A 16450-nucleotide genomic window follows, 5' to 3' on the forward strand; every position below is an offset into this window, starting at 1 on the left:
GGAAACCCACGCAGGCACGGGGAGAATGCACAAACTCCACACAGACAGTGACCCAAGCCGGGAATCAAACCCGGGTCCCTGGCACTGTGAAGCATCAGTGCTAACCACTGTGCTACCGTGCCACCCCATTTTACATTGACCCAAAACAGCAGACAGGATCCACAAAGTATTACATGGGGACAATGCTGCTCTCCCTCAGAACTGCACTGGTCAGCCTGGATTTTGTGCTCAACTCCCTGGATTTGAGGTAGAAATCACAATCCTCTGATACAGGCGAGTGTGCTCTCTCAGCTGACGACCTCCTCCAACTTTCCAACCCCCAGCATTGCTCCAAATCTGGCCTCCGCCAATTTTAAACTGGGCTTCTTCCTTCTTGCTTTAAGGGAGTTGTGTTTTGAAAAATTGGACATTTTGCTTTGCCCGCTGTTCTGATGTTTACAGCAGCAGCCGGGAAACACACTAGGCCTCGACTCATGAAGTGCAAACCTATATATTCACAAGCAAATAAACGGGACTGTACAATATTCATTCACATCCTCAAATGCCTCAACGTTTCTTATGAAACAGAACACTGGTAGATCTGAAGCTTCGATGCTCGTTGAATTAAATTCCTAAATGTAGTCAGCAATCGTCATTATGAAGTATAAGAAAGCAGAGACCATGTCTAACCTTTGAAACAGTGAACAGTACTGAAAAAGTTAAGGGAGTGAAAATCTGTGTAGAGATGGCAGCTTAGGGGTACAGAGGAGATTCACTAGGTTGATTCTGGAGTTGAGAGGGTTGGCTTATGAGGAAAGACTGAGTAGACTGGGGCTATACTCATTGGAATTCAGAAGAATGAGGGGAGATCTTATAGAAACATATAAGATTATGAAGGGAATAGATAAGATAGAAGCAGGGAAGTTGGTTCCACTGGCAGGTGAAACTAGAACTAGGGGGCATAGCCTCAAAATAAGGAGAAGCAGATTTAGGACTCAGTTGAGGAGGAACTTCTTCACACAAAGGGTTGTGAATCTGTGGAATTCCCTGCCCAGTGAAGCAGTTGGGGCTACCTCATTGAATGTTTTTAAGGCAAGGATAGATAAATTTTTGAACAGTAAAGGAATTAAGGGTTATGGTGAGCGGGTGGGTAAGTGGAGCTGAGTCCACAAAAAGATCAGCCATGATCTTATTGAATGGCGGTGCAGGCTCAAGGGGCCAGATGACCTACTCCTGCTCTTAGTTCTTATGTTCTTGCAACAAGAGATAGTGGACCGGTAACACAGCCAGTTTTCTTACACCCTACAATGGGTTTTGAAGCATATCTCCTAACACACTGACCATGCCAATACGGTGTGAGAATTTAGTATTTTTGTCTCGAACTCCTTTCTCTCCCATTTTAGTGGACTTCTTTAACCCATTTTAAAATAAATAGCTGAATAGAAGAGAAAGGAATTGGAAAAGGACATTATCATGGGTCTACACACTAACATCAAGACGATACAGCTTAAAGGTCACTGCGTATTAGCTAGTTCAGCTTATTCTTACAATAAAGGACATCATTAGTAAAGTTATAGATATAACAAATTCCACTGTGCCATTTTACTTACTTCCCAGAAATCTATGAAGATAGATAAATTCTTGATACAATACCCAAAGGTTTTCCAAACGAAAATTTGGTAAACTCTTCACCACTGCCTAAGCTCTATGGTTCTTGTTAGTAATACAAAATGGAAATTTTCTGGTATCCAGAGGAATCTCCAATGTCACAGCAAAACCTTCAGGGTGTTCCTGCTTTGCAAACTGGCCATTGGTTACAGTCAGAAACCGACAGTTACATCACACTTTTAGTGCAGTTGGAGCATCATCGGACAAAAGAAGAATCGACACCAAGATCGCTAAGGCAAGTATCAGGGTGCACGGCCATAAGCTTGGTCAGAGAGGTAGGTATAAGGGGCGGCTTGAAAGGAAGAGAAAGGTAGAAGTTGGGGTGGGAGGGTGAATTAGGGAAGGAATTCTACAGCTCAAGGTCTAAGCAGATGAAGGCACAGCCATTAATGGAGGAGAAATGCATAGGAAAGTCTGGAATTGGAGGAGCGCAGAGATCTTGGAGGGTTGTAGGGCTGCAGACAGTTACTGAGATGGGGAGAGGACTAGTTGCCAGGAACTCTGCTGTAATTTGGCACACTGGGGGTCAACTTAGTAGCCCACGGAGAGATGAAAACAGGAGGCAAACAGATCACCCTCTTTTGGGAGTGTGGGGTAGAGAGGCCACAATATCTTCAGAGTGAAATTCAAGAGTCTGTGTAACTCCATTGTGTCACCATGGGGACCAGCAATGGGATATGGATATCGTGCATGCTAGCATGTATCATTGGGCAGAGCAATGGTTTAACCAGAGGCAACTGTTGGTCGATTTTGTCCGTAACAAAATGAAGCGAGCTCCACAATCCAATATGCATGAAAAAAATAGGCACAATCACTTCTTCTATGCATTAGTGGCACAGTGGTTAGCACTGCTGCCTCACAGCGCCAGGTCTGGCTTCGATTCCCGGCTTGGGTCACTGTCTGTGTGGAGTCTGCACATTCTCCCTGTGTCTACACGGGTTTCCTCCGGGTGCTCCGGTTTCCTCCCGCAGTCAGAAAGACGTGCATTGGCCGTGCTAAATTCTCCCTCAGTGTACCTGAACAGGCACCGGAGTGTGGCGATTAGAGGGTTTTCACAGTAACTTCATTGCAGTGTTAATGTAAGACTACTTGTGACACTAATAAAGAAACTCTAAACTTTAAGCTGCAATAAAATGACTGACACGTCCTCAGTCTGTACGTTAAGCACTGAGCTATCCACTTTACCTCCCAAAGCTTCACATAATGGGATCACTTGATGCAAGATTTCCCACCCATTTGTTTGTGAAAACCCTAAGGGTCCTGACACCATCGATCGCCCCCCCCCCTCCCCTACCCACCTCATCCTAACCCCATCAAGGTCTGCGTCACCAGCAGTAGATTGTAAAACTTACCACTTGGCACAATGAGGAATTCTCTGAGCACAGATATCTCAAGAACAGCTACTTCGCTGCTGCCATCAGACTTTTGAATGGACCTACCTCGCACTAAGGTGATCTTTCTCTACACCCTAGCTATGACTGTAACACTACATTCTGCACTCTCTCCTTTCCTTCTCTATGAATGGTATGCTTTGTCTGTATAGCATGCAATAGAGTCAAAGAGCCATAGAGGTTTACAGCATGGAAACAGGCCCTTCGGCCCAACTGGTCCTTGCCGCCCTTTTTTTCTTAACGACTAAGCTAGAACATAGAACATAGAACAGTACAGCACAGAACAGGCCCTTCGGCCCACGATGTTGTGCCGAGCTTTATCTGAAACCAAGATCAAGCTATCCCACTCCCTATCATCCTGGTGTGCTCCATGTGCCTATCCAATAACCGCTTAAATGTTTCTAAAGTGTCTGACTCCACTATCACTGCAGGCAGTCCATTCCACACCCCAACTACTCTCTGCGTAAAGAACCTACCTCTGATATCCGTCCTGTATCTCCCACCACGAACCCTATAGTTATGCCCCCTTGTAATAGCTCCATCCACCCGAGGAAATAGTCTTTGAACGTTCACTCTATCTATCCCCTTCATCATCTAGTCCCAGTTGCCCGCATTTGGCCCATATCCCTCGATAGCTATCTTAGTCATGTAACTGTCTAAACGCGTTTTAAAAGACAATATTGTACCCGCCTCTACTACTGCCTCTGGCAGCTTGTTCCAGACACTCACCACCCTCTGTGTGAAAAAATTGCCCCTCTGGACACTTTTGTATCTCTCCACTCTCACCTTAAACCTATGCCCTCTAGTTTTAGACTCCCCTACCTTTGGGAAAAGATATTGACTATCTAGCTGATCTGTGCCCCTCATTATTTTATAGACCTCTATAAGATCACCCCTCAGCCTTCTACGCTCCAGAGAAAAAAGTCCCAGTCTATCCAGCCTCTCCTTACAACTCAAACCATCAAGTCCCGGTAACATCCTAGTAAATCTTTTCTGCACTCTCTCTAGTTTAATAATATCCTTTCTATAATAGGGTGACCAGAACTCTACACAGTATTCCAAGTGTGGCCTTACTAGTGCCTTGTACAACTTCAACAAGACGTCCCAACACAAGAAAGAATACTTTTCACTGCACACCAATACATGTGACAATAATAAATCAAATCAAATCAAAATTCAGGATCTTTCCTCTCAAATGTTCTATATATTTCTACACATAAGTTAATAGGCTAATGAAATGCTCGTCTTTATCTCATGAGGATTAGGATACAAAGGGATGGAAGTTATACTGCATTTGTATAAAACTCTGGTTCGATCCTATCTGGAACGTTGGGAAGGATTTTTCTCCCACTCTGCGGTGTGTTTCATGGCGGCGAGAGGCAACGCACCACTCGCTGGAGGCAGGATCTTACGGTTCCGCCATTGTCAACAGGATTTCCCATTGAATGCACACCACGCCACCAGGAACCCACAGCAGGACTGCGCCGTCAGCAGGACGGTAAGATCGCACCAGTGGTGAATGGCAGCAAGATTTTGGTGACTGTTTGCAGCCCTGGGCTTTCCCAGGAAGGGTACATTAGCCTTGGAGGGAGATGCATTACAATGATATCAGTGCTAAAAGGGAGGTTGCACAGGCTAGGGCTGTGTTTGTTCACACAGATACGTTTAAGAGGGAGCTGAACACACGAGGGAGAAAGGAAGAGAAGGACATGCTGATACAGCCAAATGAAGTACAGTGGGAAGAGGTTCAGGTGGAGAATAAACACCGGGATAGAGCTATGGACTGAGGTGCTAGTTTCCATATTGTAAAACTGTGTGACATGTTGATGCAAATACAATATAATCTTACACAGGTGCCCTCACCTTCTGAACTCAATGGGGAAATAAGGAAAAGTCTTTAACACTGACATTTTCTGGGATAATCATGAACAAACAGACTTTGGAATTATTCCCTATTTTGACTCAAACAGTAGCTCATGTCTTGTAGTCCGTTCCATCACTGACCGATATCGACATGCTATGTATTTATTAATCTCTATTATTTTACACCTAGTGGGCACAGTTCTCAGGCATAGCTGGGCAGTTGAGATGACGGTAGCAGATGCATCATCGACCACGTTATGCAACCTGGCAAAAAAGTTGAGGGTTTTGGCTTCACTGGTCCGAAAGAACACAACAAACTGGCCATGGGTGAGTCTGTCCTCATCTCTTCCTCCAGTGCGTCGCTGATCACTCCACGCCCTGGGCAAATCGGCTTCTCTTGTTGATCGAGCGATCAGAATTCAGTTCACTCAAATGCCACCACGTCCTGAGACTTCAGCCTTGCCACCTTCACCCTCTGGAACCAGAACTGGGCAAGGCCGACACAGTGGGCACGTTGGGTGTCAGTTGAACATAATGGACTCGGGGTCCTGGTTCGCCATTTGCGCCATGTGCCTCAGGACGTCCTTTTTAGTTAAGATGCCCAGGAGACGTCTGTAAGGAGAAGGAAGAAAAAAGGACATGTAATAATTACATTAAAATAACTGATGAGCTTCCATGTGGGTCAAGGTATAGAAGAGGTTACAATGATCTGATGGTGTTAGAAAGCCTTGTGTTCTCCTGCGGGCCATTGCGCAGGGGGCTTGTGTTGGCAAAGGCATTGCCAATGCAGGGTTTGCTACCCATGCTGCATTGGCCTCAGGAACTGTTGATGACAACATTGATGGTGTCCTTCAACTTCAGCACACTATTTGAAACTGGCAAGTACACCACCTGGATCCTCACTCCCACCAAAACGGGCACCACCAGTACACCCTCTTATGCACTACCCTCACACAGCTTGGGATTGCACTTGCTATCCCCATCTCCACATTCAGATAACAGCTTGTCAATGCGCCACATTCAATCCACCCTTATCAGCATCATTGCTATCCCATCATCACTACCTCTGACTTTAACTCTGGACTCCTGTGCATTCTCGCCTAAGCACCAGCAGGCTGTTGTGAATGCTAGCACTCTCCCTTCTGAGTGCCATGTTCAAATCCCACTCCCGAGTTTACATAAGAACTAGGAGCAGGAGTAGGCCGTCTGGTCCCTCGAGCCTGCGCCGCCATTCAATAAGATCATGGCTGATCTTTTCGTGGACTCAGCTCCACTTACCCGCCCGCTCACGACATGAATTCCTTTACTGTTCAAGGAACACACACAGACACTGCAGTGCAGTACCGAGGGAGCACCGCATTGTCAGAGGAGATGTCAACCTGTGACCCCCCTCGGCCTACACAAGTGGATGTAAAAGATCCCGTGGCACTCTCTTGATCAAAAGCAGCAGAGTTCTTCCCGCTATAAGAAATTTCCAGCGTTTTTCGTTCTTATTTCACATTTCCAACAGCTGCAGTACTTTGCTTCTTTATTAGAGTTCTCCCCAGTGTTCTGTCCAACATTCATCCCTCAATTTAACATCACCAAGATATCTGTCCATGTGTCTGGACACAACCCCTGTACAATCCTACGACACACCATTTCAGAAGGTATTTCTGAATTGAGCTGTGTGGTTTAAAACAGCATTGCTTCATGGGACTGACCACAGGGAAAGCTCATTCCAAGCATCTGAAATCCAATGGCTTCTGATACCAACAAAGGGTTTGAGAAGACGAGAGGGAGTTTAATCGCACAATCACATCAGCATCAGTCACTGCTTCCCTGCTGTGTCTCTCTCCTTCTCCCGCCTCCTTTAGGATGTTCCTAAACCCAATCTCTCTCTGACCAAGCTCATGGACATCTGTCCCAACCTCTCAAATGTTGTTTGATGACACTCCCGTAAGCACCTCGAGATGCTGCACCCCATTAAAGGTGCCACATAAGTGCACGTTGTTGGTGTTTGGAAAATATCATAAACCTCTATTTTGTTCCACGAAGGTCCTGTGACGCAGTGGGTAGTGTCCCTGCCTCTGAGCCAGGAGCTCCAGGTTCGAATCCCACCCCAGGATCTGATGGCAAAGGAAGGTGGGTTCATAATGTGGCCAAATAGGTTGAGTATCAACCTGCAAGTCCTTTCAATACACGCCAATGGCTGGCAATAAGAGCGAGAGAGACTCCTGGCCAGCCACATTTGATATGGGGTGGCACAGTGGTTAGCACTGCTGCCTCACAGCGCCAGGGACCCGGGTTCGGTTCCCGGCTTGGGTCACTGTCTGTGTGGGATTCCTCCGGGTGCTCTGGTTTCCTCCCACAGTCTGAAAAACGCGCTGGTTAGGGTACATTGACTCAAACAGGCACCGGAGTGTGGCGACTAGGGGAATTTCGCAGTAACTTCATTGCAGTGTTAATGTAAGCTGGATTCAGTTCCAGCCTTGGGTCGCTGTCCGTGTGGAGTCTGCACGTTCTCCCCGTGTCTGCGTGGGTTTCCTTCGGGCGCTCCGGTTTCCTCCCACAGTCCAAAAATATGCGGGTTAGGTGGAATGGCCATGCTAAATTGACCCTAGTGTCAGGGGTTAGCAGGGAAAATATGTGGGGTTACGGGAATAGATGGGATTGTGATCGGTGCAGGCTCGAGGGGCCGAATGGCCTCCTTCTGCACTGTTGGGATTCTATGATGACAATGATGCTCGTGGTTTGGTATCAGTAAAGACCCTTCTCATTGTGTCTCGTTGCAGACGGATATTCTGGGAGAAGCCAGGAGACTGACTGAGACTGACTACGGCTTGTCAATAACTACTTACCCACTGCGAGTGACCAGACATTGTCGGAGGCCGAGCTTACGAAAGATGTCCACCACCGTCTCCATGGGCGTGTGATCCGTCACCGTGAAGGGACTCAGATTGAGGATCCTCCGCAGTTTGAGTGGGCAGGGACTGTTACCAAGCAACGGTGGGGGGTCTTCAGTGAAATACACAATGGAGTTACTGACCACTCCATCTTGTACCTTCCTTGCGTTTTCTAACGCAGATAGGAAAAATCAAAAATTGAAGGAGGAAAATTTTAGTTCTTTAATTTTGATTTTGTCATGCACCCCTCCACACACAACACACCGCAACACCCCCTCTCCCCACTGCCCACCACCAAACAATGTTCTCCTTTCCTCTCCTTTCCGAAGGGCATCACCAAATGTCTAATACCTCAGTGCCAACAGTCCGAGGCAGCAATCATATGGGTCCATGATACACCCATAGACCACGAGTGTCCTATGGGTGCATCATAACCAACCCCACTCCCACCGCCATCCCAAATTCACAAATGCCCACTTGCCAGCAGAGAGGAGGGGACAGAATTGGAGAGGGGGGAAGAAGAGTGGGACGGCAAGGTGGCACAGTGGTCAGCGCTGCTGCCTCACAGCGCCAGGGACCCAGGTTCGATTCCCGGCTTGGGTCACTGTCTGTGTGGAGTTTGCACGTTCTCCCCGTGTCTGCGCGGGTTTCCTCCGGGTGCTCCGGTTTCCTCCCACAGTCCAAAGATGTGCGGGTTAGGTTGATTGGCCAGGTTAAAAAATTGCCCCTTAGAGTCCTGGGATGTGTAGGTTAGAGGGATTAGCAGGTAAAATATGTGGGGATAGGGCCTGGGTGGGATAGTGGTCGGTGCAGACTCGATGGGCTGAATGGCCTCCTTCTGCACTGTAGGGTTTCTATGATTCTATGATTCTATGTGCGGGTTAGGTGGATCGGACATGCTAAATTGCCCCTTAGTGTCAGGGGGACTAGCTAGGATAAATGCATAGGGTTATGGGGGTAGGGCCTGGGTGGGATTGTGGTCGGTGCAGACTCGATGGGCCGAATGGCCTCCTTCTGCATGGTCGGATTCTATGATTCCATGAAGAAGCCAGACTGATTCTTTCCCCAGTTTCACCCACGCCCAATGTGTGACTCTACCCAAACCAGCATCCAATCTGGGTTCCTCCTGTCCGCCATACTCAATTCCATTCGTCAACGGGTTGAACCAATTTGGGACAGCCTTCCTTTGACGCCACACACTAACCCCTCCACCAGCACCCCCCCCGACCCCCGGTAATTTAGTCAACAATTTCAGTCCCCTATTTGTACCCGCTATTGTGTCACAGTCGGTTCACACTGAGCAACGCTGCCATCAACACAACTTCATGTGCGCTGCAAATTTTTGATTCCTGACACCAAACCATTGATGCAACGTCAAGGCAACAGCTGCCTAGCTGAACCACTCACTTATTGCAGGAATGAGATCCCTTCTCTGGACAAAGCCAATCAGCCGCTCCGATTCCTTGGTGACCACAACAGGGAAGCCATTGTAATCGGTGTCTTTAATCAGAGTCTCCACATCCTCCACGGTCATACTGCCTTGGGTCAGGACCGAGAGCGGAGGCTCTGTTCGTCTCGGCCTCATGACGTCCGTCGCCAGTGTCCTGTGCCTGAACTCATCCTTTGAATCCAGGAAAGGGTAGCCGTTCAAGTGTATGTGTGCTTCGTAAATGCCCACCTTCCCAAAGGCGTCTGCCACCCACTTGCTGGTCACTGCTGCAGCCATTAACGGGACAATGTACTCCAAACCCCCAGTAAGCTCGAACATGATCACAACCAGAGACACTGTCATACGAGTGACTCCACCTGCAGTAAGAAGGGCAACAGGCACAATGAGACACTTTGAAACTTCTCGATTCAAACGATTCAGACTAGTGGCAGTGTGGCAAGGCTGGCACAGGATCCTTTCAATTTCTCACCCTTGTATTCAAATCTCTCTTCCATCTCTGAAACCTTTTCACCTGTAGCACCCCCCCCCATGTAACTCGGCACTTCTCCCACGCTGCTCTCCCCAAATTTCCTCACTCCACTGCTGCCGGTCATGTTTTCAACTGTCTGTTTAAACTCTCCTTTGGAGCTCCTCTTCCCTCTCTGTCTCCTTTCTGAGGCATTGTAAAAGCTATTTCTTCAATCTTTTCACCCAATTTTCAAATTACCTGTCTTCTTTTGTGGCTTGGTGTCAATATTCCTTTGTCTGATTACACTCTTGCGATTAGTTACACCATTAATGGTACAGTAAGAAGTCTCACAACACCAGGTTAAAGTCCAGCAGGTTTATTTGGAATCACGAGCTTTCGGAGCGCTGCTCCTTCATCAGATGGTAAGTGAGGAAGGAGCAGCTCTCCGAAAGCTCATGATTCCGAGTTAACCTGTCGGACTTTAACCTGGTGTCGTGAGACTTCTTACTGTGCCCATCCCAGTCCAACGCCGGCATCTCCACATCATGGCTACCATTAATGGTGCTATGTAAATGCAAGTTGCTGTTAACGATGGAGTAGTTACGATCTCTCATATCACAACTGAAATAGTTGAGTTTACACAATAGGGCCAGCGCGGTGGCACAGTGGTTAGCTCAGCTGCCTCACAACGCCAGGGACCCGAGTTCGATTCCCGGCTTGGGTCACTGTCTGTGTGGAATTTGCACGTTCCCCCCGTGTCTGCGTGGGTTTCCTCCAGGTGCTCCAGTTTCCTCCCACAGTCTGAAAGACGTGCTGGTTAGGGTGCATTGACCCGAACAGGCGCCGGAGTGCGGCGACTAGGGAAATTTCACAGTAACTCCATTGCAGAGTTAATGTAAGCCTTACTTGTAACTGATAAATAAACTTTATATTCCCATTGTGAATCTATTTCAATACTTGGGACTATTCCCGGCTGCTCCCCCACATTCTACCCTCTGTAAACCTGACGTCACCTAAGTCTCAGCTGCCCACATCTTAACTTACACCAAGTCCTGTTCACCTATGACCGCTGTACTCACCGACATACAGTCAAGAAGGATTTTGATATTAAAATTTTTATGCCTATTTTCTAATCCCTCCTTGGCCTGATCGCTCCCCATCTCTGTAATCAACCACACAATCCTGTGGTACTCCTCTAGCTCAGGACCACTTGAGCATCCTGGAGTTTAATCACTGTGTCACTTGTGGCCAGGCCTTCAGTTGCCTGATCCCCAAGCTCCGGAATTCCCTCCTCAAACTTCACTGCCTCTCCAGCTTGCTTTCTGCCTTTCCTTGAATATCTTTCTGTCACCTGATTGAATATCTCTTTATTTGCCTCAATATTACATTTGATTTTGGAATGCTCTTCATGTAATCTGTTCTTGTATTGTTTAGATGCTGCTTGGTGCGAGCTCGCTTGTCTTGCAATCAAAAGGTTGTGAATCGAGGGTTATGGAAGTGTAATCCAGGCTGAAATTCCAGTGTAGTACTGAGGGAGTGCCGCACTGAGGGAGTGCCGCACTGAGGGAGTGCCGTGCTGAGGGAGTGCCACACTGAGGGAGTGCCACACTGAGGGAGTGCCGTGCTGAGGGAGTGCCGCACTGAGGGAGTGCAGTGCTGAGGGAGTGCCGGACTGAGGGAGTGCCGCGCTGGGGGAGTGCCGTGCTGAGGGAGTGCCACACTGAGGGAGTGCCACACTGAGGGAGTGCCGTGCTGAGGGAGTGCCGCACTGAGGGAGTGCAGTGCTGAGGGAGTGCCGGACTGAGGGAGTGCCGCGCTGGGGGAGTGCCGTGCTGAGGGAGTGCCACACTGAGGGAGTGCCACGCTGAGGGAGTGCCGTGCTGAGGGAGTGCCACACTGAGGGAGTGCCACGCTGAGGGAGTGCAGTGCTGAGGGAGTGCCGGACTGAGGGAGTGCCGTGCTGAGGGAGTGCCGGACTGAGGGAGTGCCGCGCTGAGGGAGTGCCGCGCTGAGGGAGTGCTGTGCTGAGGGAGTGCTGCACTGAGGGAGTGCCACACTGAGGGAGTGCCGCACTGAGGGAGTGCCACACTGAGGGAGTGCCACGCTGAGGGAGTGCAGTGCTGAGGGAGTGCCGGACTGAGGGAGTGCCGTGCTGAGGGAGTGCCGGACTGAGGGAGTGCCGCGCTGAGGGAGTGCCACGCTGAGGGAGTGCCGTGCTGAGGGAGTGCTGCACTGAGGGAGTGCCGCACTGAGGGAGTGCCACACTGAGGGAGTGCCGCACTGAGGGAGTGCCGCACTGAGGGAGTGCCGCACTGAGGGAGTGCCGCACTGAGGGAGTGCCGCACTGAGGGAGTGCCGTGCTGAGGGAGTGCCGCACTGAGGGAGTGCCGCGCTGAGGGAGTGCCGCGCTGAGGGAGTGCCGCACTGAGGGAGTGCCGCGCTGAGGGAGTGCCGTGCTGAGGGAGTGCTGCACTGAGGGAGTGCCGTGCTGAGGGAGTGCTGCACTGAGGGAGTGCTGCACTGAGGGAGTGCCGCACTGAGGGGGTGCCGCACTGAGGGAGTGCCGCACTGAGGGAGTGTAGTGCTGAGGGAGTGCCGCACTGAGGGGGTACTGCACTGAGGGAGCGCCGCACTGAGGGAGTGCCGCACAGAGGAAGTGCCGCACTGAGCGAGTGCTGCACTGAGCGAGTGCTGCACTGAGTGAGTGCTGCACTGAGGGAGGGCCGCACTAAGGGAGTGCTGCACTGAGGAAGTGTAGTACTGAGGGAGTGCTGTACTGAGGGAGTGCTGCACTGAGGGAGTGTAGTACCGAGAGACCCGCTCACTCAGGAAAGACCTGCATTCGTATAGCACCTGTGACAATCTCAGAGTGTGTCAAAGTGTGTTGCAATTCCCGGAGTGTTTTTGAACTGTACTCCCTCAGGAGGCACAGCAGGAAATTGATACACAGCAAGCTCCCACAATTAGCAATGCGATAAGGACCAGATCTGTTTCTCTGATGCTGCCTGAAGATAGATGACAGTCAAGGGCATCAGGAATGGTCCTTACCCTTCCAAGTAGTTTCAAGGGATCTTTTTAGTTCACCTGGGAGGGTAAATGAGGCCTCAGGTTAACGTCCCATCCGGAATATTGCATACAGTTCTGGTCACCACACGACCAGAAGGATATGGAGGCTTTGGAGAGGGTACAGAAAAGGTTTACCAGGATGTTACCTGGTTTGGAGGGTATTAGCTATGAGGGGAGATTGGACAAACTTGGTTTGTTTTCACTTGAAGGCCGGAGGCTGAAGGGCGACCTGATAGAAGTCTACAAGATTCTGAGGGACATGGATAGAATGGAGAGTCGGAATCTTTTCCCCAGAGGGAGAAATGCCAATTATTGGGGGACATAAGTTTAAGGTAAAGGGAGATGTGAGAGGCAAGGGTTTTTACACATAGGGTGGTAAGTGCCTCGACTGCGCTGCCAGAGGAGGTGGTAGAAGCAGATACAATAGCAACGTTTAAGAGACAGATACATGAATAGGCAGTGGACAGAGGGACCACGTAGAGGCAAAAGGTTTTTATCTGAGAAAGGTGTCATGTGTCGGCACAAGCTTGGTGGGCCGAATGGCCTATTCCTGTGCTGTACTGTACTTTGGAAGAGGGCATCTCTGATAATGTGATGTTCCCCCAGTGATGCGCTGGGAGTGTCAGCCTAGACCACGTGCTTTCAAGCCTCGGGAGTGGGACTTGAACCGGCAATCTTCTGACTCGGGAGAGCTCCCAGCCGAGGCTGCTTCTGGCCAGCTCCAGGTAAACTATACCTGGACGCACAAATTCAAAATAGACCTGGTGAAAGCTGCTCTACGATTCAGCGGTGCTGCCCAATAAATCGGCCAACATTCAGATTGCAATCAAGAGATTCCGAAAGGGATCAATAAAATAAAAGCAATGTTCAAGTTAGATGTGAATGTGAAGCTCGTTGGCTTTGCTGCAGAACAATCTCTCTCTCTCTCTCGCACAAAAGTCAAGGGTAAATTACTCACCAAGGCACGCAGCAGCCCCGACCATGGCATACAGCCCGGGCGTGACGCAGTCAGCACCGGGCCTACACCAGCTCCTGAAGATGAACCAGTCATGGTGATGATAGGCCATCTGCTCCACACCAATACCCACCATTCGGCCAGCAATCGCCCCGACAGCCATGCTCGGGATAAACAGTCCCGACGGCATCTGCAGGGACAATGAGAATTAAATATGGCACCATCCACTCCTTCATGTGTCATGTGGGACGGCACGGTGGCACAGTGGTTAGCACTGCTGCCTCACAGCGCCAGGGACCCGGGTTTGATTCCCGGCTTGGGTCGCTGTCTGTGTGGAGTTCGCACATTCTCCCCGTGTCTGCGTGGGTTTCCTTCGGGTGCTCCGGTTTCCTCCCACAGTCTGAGAGACGTGCTGGTTAGATACATTGACCCGAATAGGCGCCAGACTGTGACGCCTAGGGGAATTTCACAGTAACTTCATTGCAGTGTTAATGTAAGCCTTACTTGTGACTAATAAATAAATTTTACTCTAACATAGGGCACTGTTGACACTTAATCATAGATTCCTACAGTGCAGAAGGAGGCCATTCGGCCCATCGAGTCTGTATTGACCACAATCCCAGCCAGGCCCTATCCCCGGAACCCCATGCACTTAGCCGAACTAGTTAATAGTGACCAGAATTGAACACTATATTCCAAGTGCAGCCTAACTAAGGTTCTATAAAGCTGCAACATGACTTGCCAAGTTTTAAACTCAATGCCCCGGCCAATGAAGGCAAGCATGCCGTATGCCTTCTTGACTACCTTCTCCACCTGCGTTGCCACTTTCAGTGACTCTGGGTCTCCTGTCCCTCCAATTGCAATCCGGGTGAAGTCCCCTGAGTTTAGCCCCAAGGCACTTGGTCACTTTTCAGGGTCCAGTAATCCCTTTAATGTGACCTCTTAAAGGTGCAGTAGTGTCTGGGGCTACGGCACTGGTTGACATCTTTAAAGTGTCTGGAATGTTGGGGGTTGGGGGAAGGGGCAAGGATCTTGAAAATCCAGAGCAATGGAAAAATTGAAATGAATTGTAAACTACAAGAATTAAACTTGAAGAACTGATGTGGTCAAAGAACAAAGAACAATACAGCACAGGAACAGGCCCTTCGGCCCTCCAAGCCTGCGCCGCTCATGTACCCAACTAGACCATTTGTTTGTATCCCTCTATTCCCAGTCTGTTCATGTGGCTATCTAGATAAGTCTTAAACGATCCCAGCGAGTCCGCCTCAATCACCTTGCTTGGCAGTGCATTCCAGGCCCCCACCACCCTCTGTGTAAAATACGTCCCCCTGACATCTGTGTTGAACCTTGCCCCCCTCACCTTGAACCCGTGACCCCTTGTGTTCCTCACCTCCGACCTGGGAAAAAGCTTCCCACTGTTCACCCTATCTATGCCCTTCATAATTTTATACACCTCTATTAGGTCGCCCCTCATCCTCCGTCTTTCCAGGGAGAACATCCCCAGTTTACCCAATCTCTCCTCATAGCTAAGACCCTCCATACCAGGCAACATCCTGGTAAACCTTTTCTGTCCTCTCTCCAAAGCCTCCACATCCTTCTGGTAGTGTGGCGACCAGAACTGGACGCAGTATTCCAAATGTGGCCTAACCATCGTTCTACACAGCTGCAACATCATATGCCAACTTTTATATTCTATGCCCCATCCAATAAAGGCAAGCATGCCATATGCCTTCTTGACCACCTTCTCCATCTGTGAGGATCTGTGGACTTGTACACCCAGGTCCCTCTGTGGTCATCTGAGCTTCTGCTAAGATTGGGAGTTCCCTAGTCGATGTGTACGATAAATTATTTTAGTGAATTGGGAGCAGATGATAGCTCCATCAAACCTGATTTCCTCGTACATGCTCAGTATGGCGCTCCTCCCCCACCATATTCTTTGCTGCTGCTTGTTCTGGGCTGAATTATGGCTGATTTTCTTGTGTTCTTGGACTTCCTTTCAAATCTGGTTCGCCCCATCAACTCAGCATCCAGCAAAATAAGGCCAAGCCATGGATTTGTTTCTTGATTTAAATGAACATTTACATATTCATCAAGCCAAAGCCCTGAGGAATCTTGCCTGGTACGGAGGGCATTAGCTCTGAGGAGAGATTGGATAAACTCGGATTGTTCTCACTGGAACGACGGAGGTTGAGGGGTGACCTGATAGAGGTCTACAAGATTATGAGCGGCATGGACAGAGTGGATAGTCAGATGCTCTTTCCTAGGGTAGAAAGGTCAAGTACATGGGGACGTAGGTTTAAGGTGCATGGGGAAAAGTTTAGAGGAGATGTGCGAGGCAAGTTTTTTTATACAGAGGGTGGTGAATGTCTGGAACGCGCTGCCTGGGGAGGTGGTGGAAGCAGGTACGATAGTGACATTTAAGGGGCAACTAGACGAACACATGAATGGAAGGATACTGAAAGTGCATACGGTTTTAGTTTAGGCAGGCATCATGTTTGGCGCAGGCTTGGAGGGCCGAAGGGCCTGTTCCTGTGCCGTACTGTTCTTTAGGCGTTCAGCTATAACTTAGGTATAAGGATAGACCCTCCATTTTCAGCAGAAGATAATTAAAGCAGTTGAGTTTTCCTGCACTCTGGGAGGAGCCAGGCCTCAAATGATCTCAAATTGTACAGCATGAAGGGAAGCCATTCGGCCTGCTGTGCTGGTGCTAGCTCTTTGAAAGAGTTATTCAATAGACCGCACCCC

The 16450-nt window shown here is 49.3% G+C and overlaps 1 protein-coding gene across 1 annotated transcript in view; it reads right to left on the reverse strand.

The window, feature by feature from the left end:
* Window positions 1–2975: 2975 nt before the first annotated feature.
* Window positions 2976–16450, reverse strand: part of LOC144506283 (H(+)/Cl(-) exchange transporter 4) — a 67301-nt gene continuing 53826 nt past the window's right edge. Inside the window, exons 9-12 of the mRNA XM_078232169.1 lie at window positions 13709–13895; window positions 9194–9592; window positions 7742–7958; window positions 2976–5513 (exon numbers count right to left, since the gene is read on the reverse strand). Coding sequence (XP_078088295.1) covers window positions 5423–5513; window positions 7742–7958; window positions 9194–9592; window positions 13709–13895 — 894 coding nt within the window. The 3' untranslated portion in view covers window positions 2976–5422. The remainder of the gene's footprint in view (window positions 5514–7741; window positions 7959–9193; window positions 9593–13708; window positions 13896–16450) is intronic.

The sequence above is a fragment of the Mustelus asterias genome, chromosome 17, assembly GCF_964213995.1.
Source record: "Mustelus asterias chromosome 17, sMusAst1.hap1.1, whole genome shotgun sequence".
Classification (NCBI taxonomy): domain Eukaryota; kingdom Metazoa; phylum Chordata; class Chondrichthyes; order Carcharhiniformes; family Triakidae; genus Mustelus; species Mustelus asterias.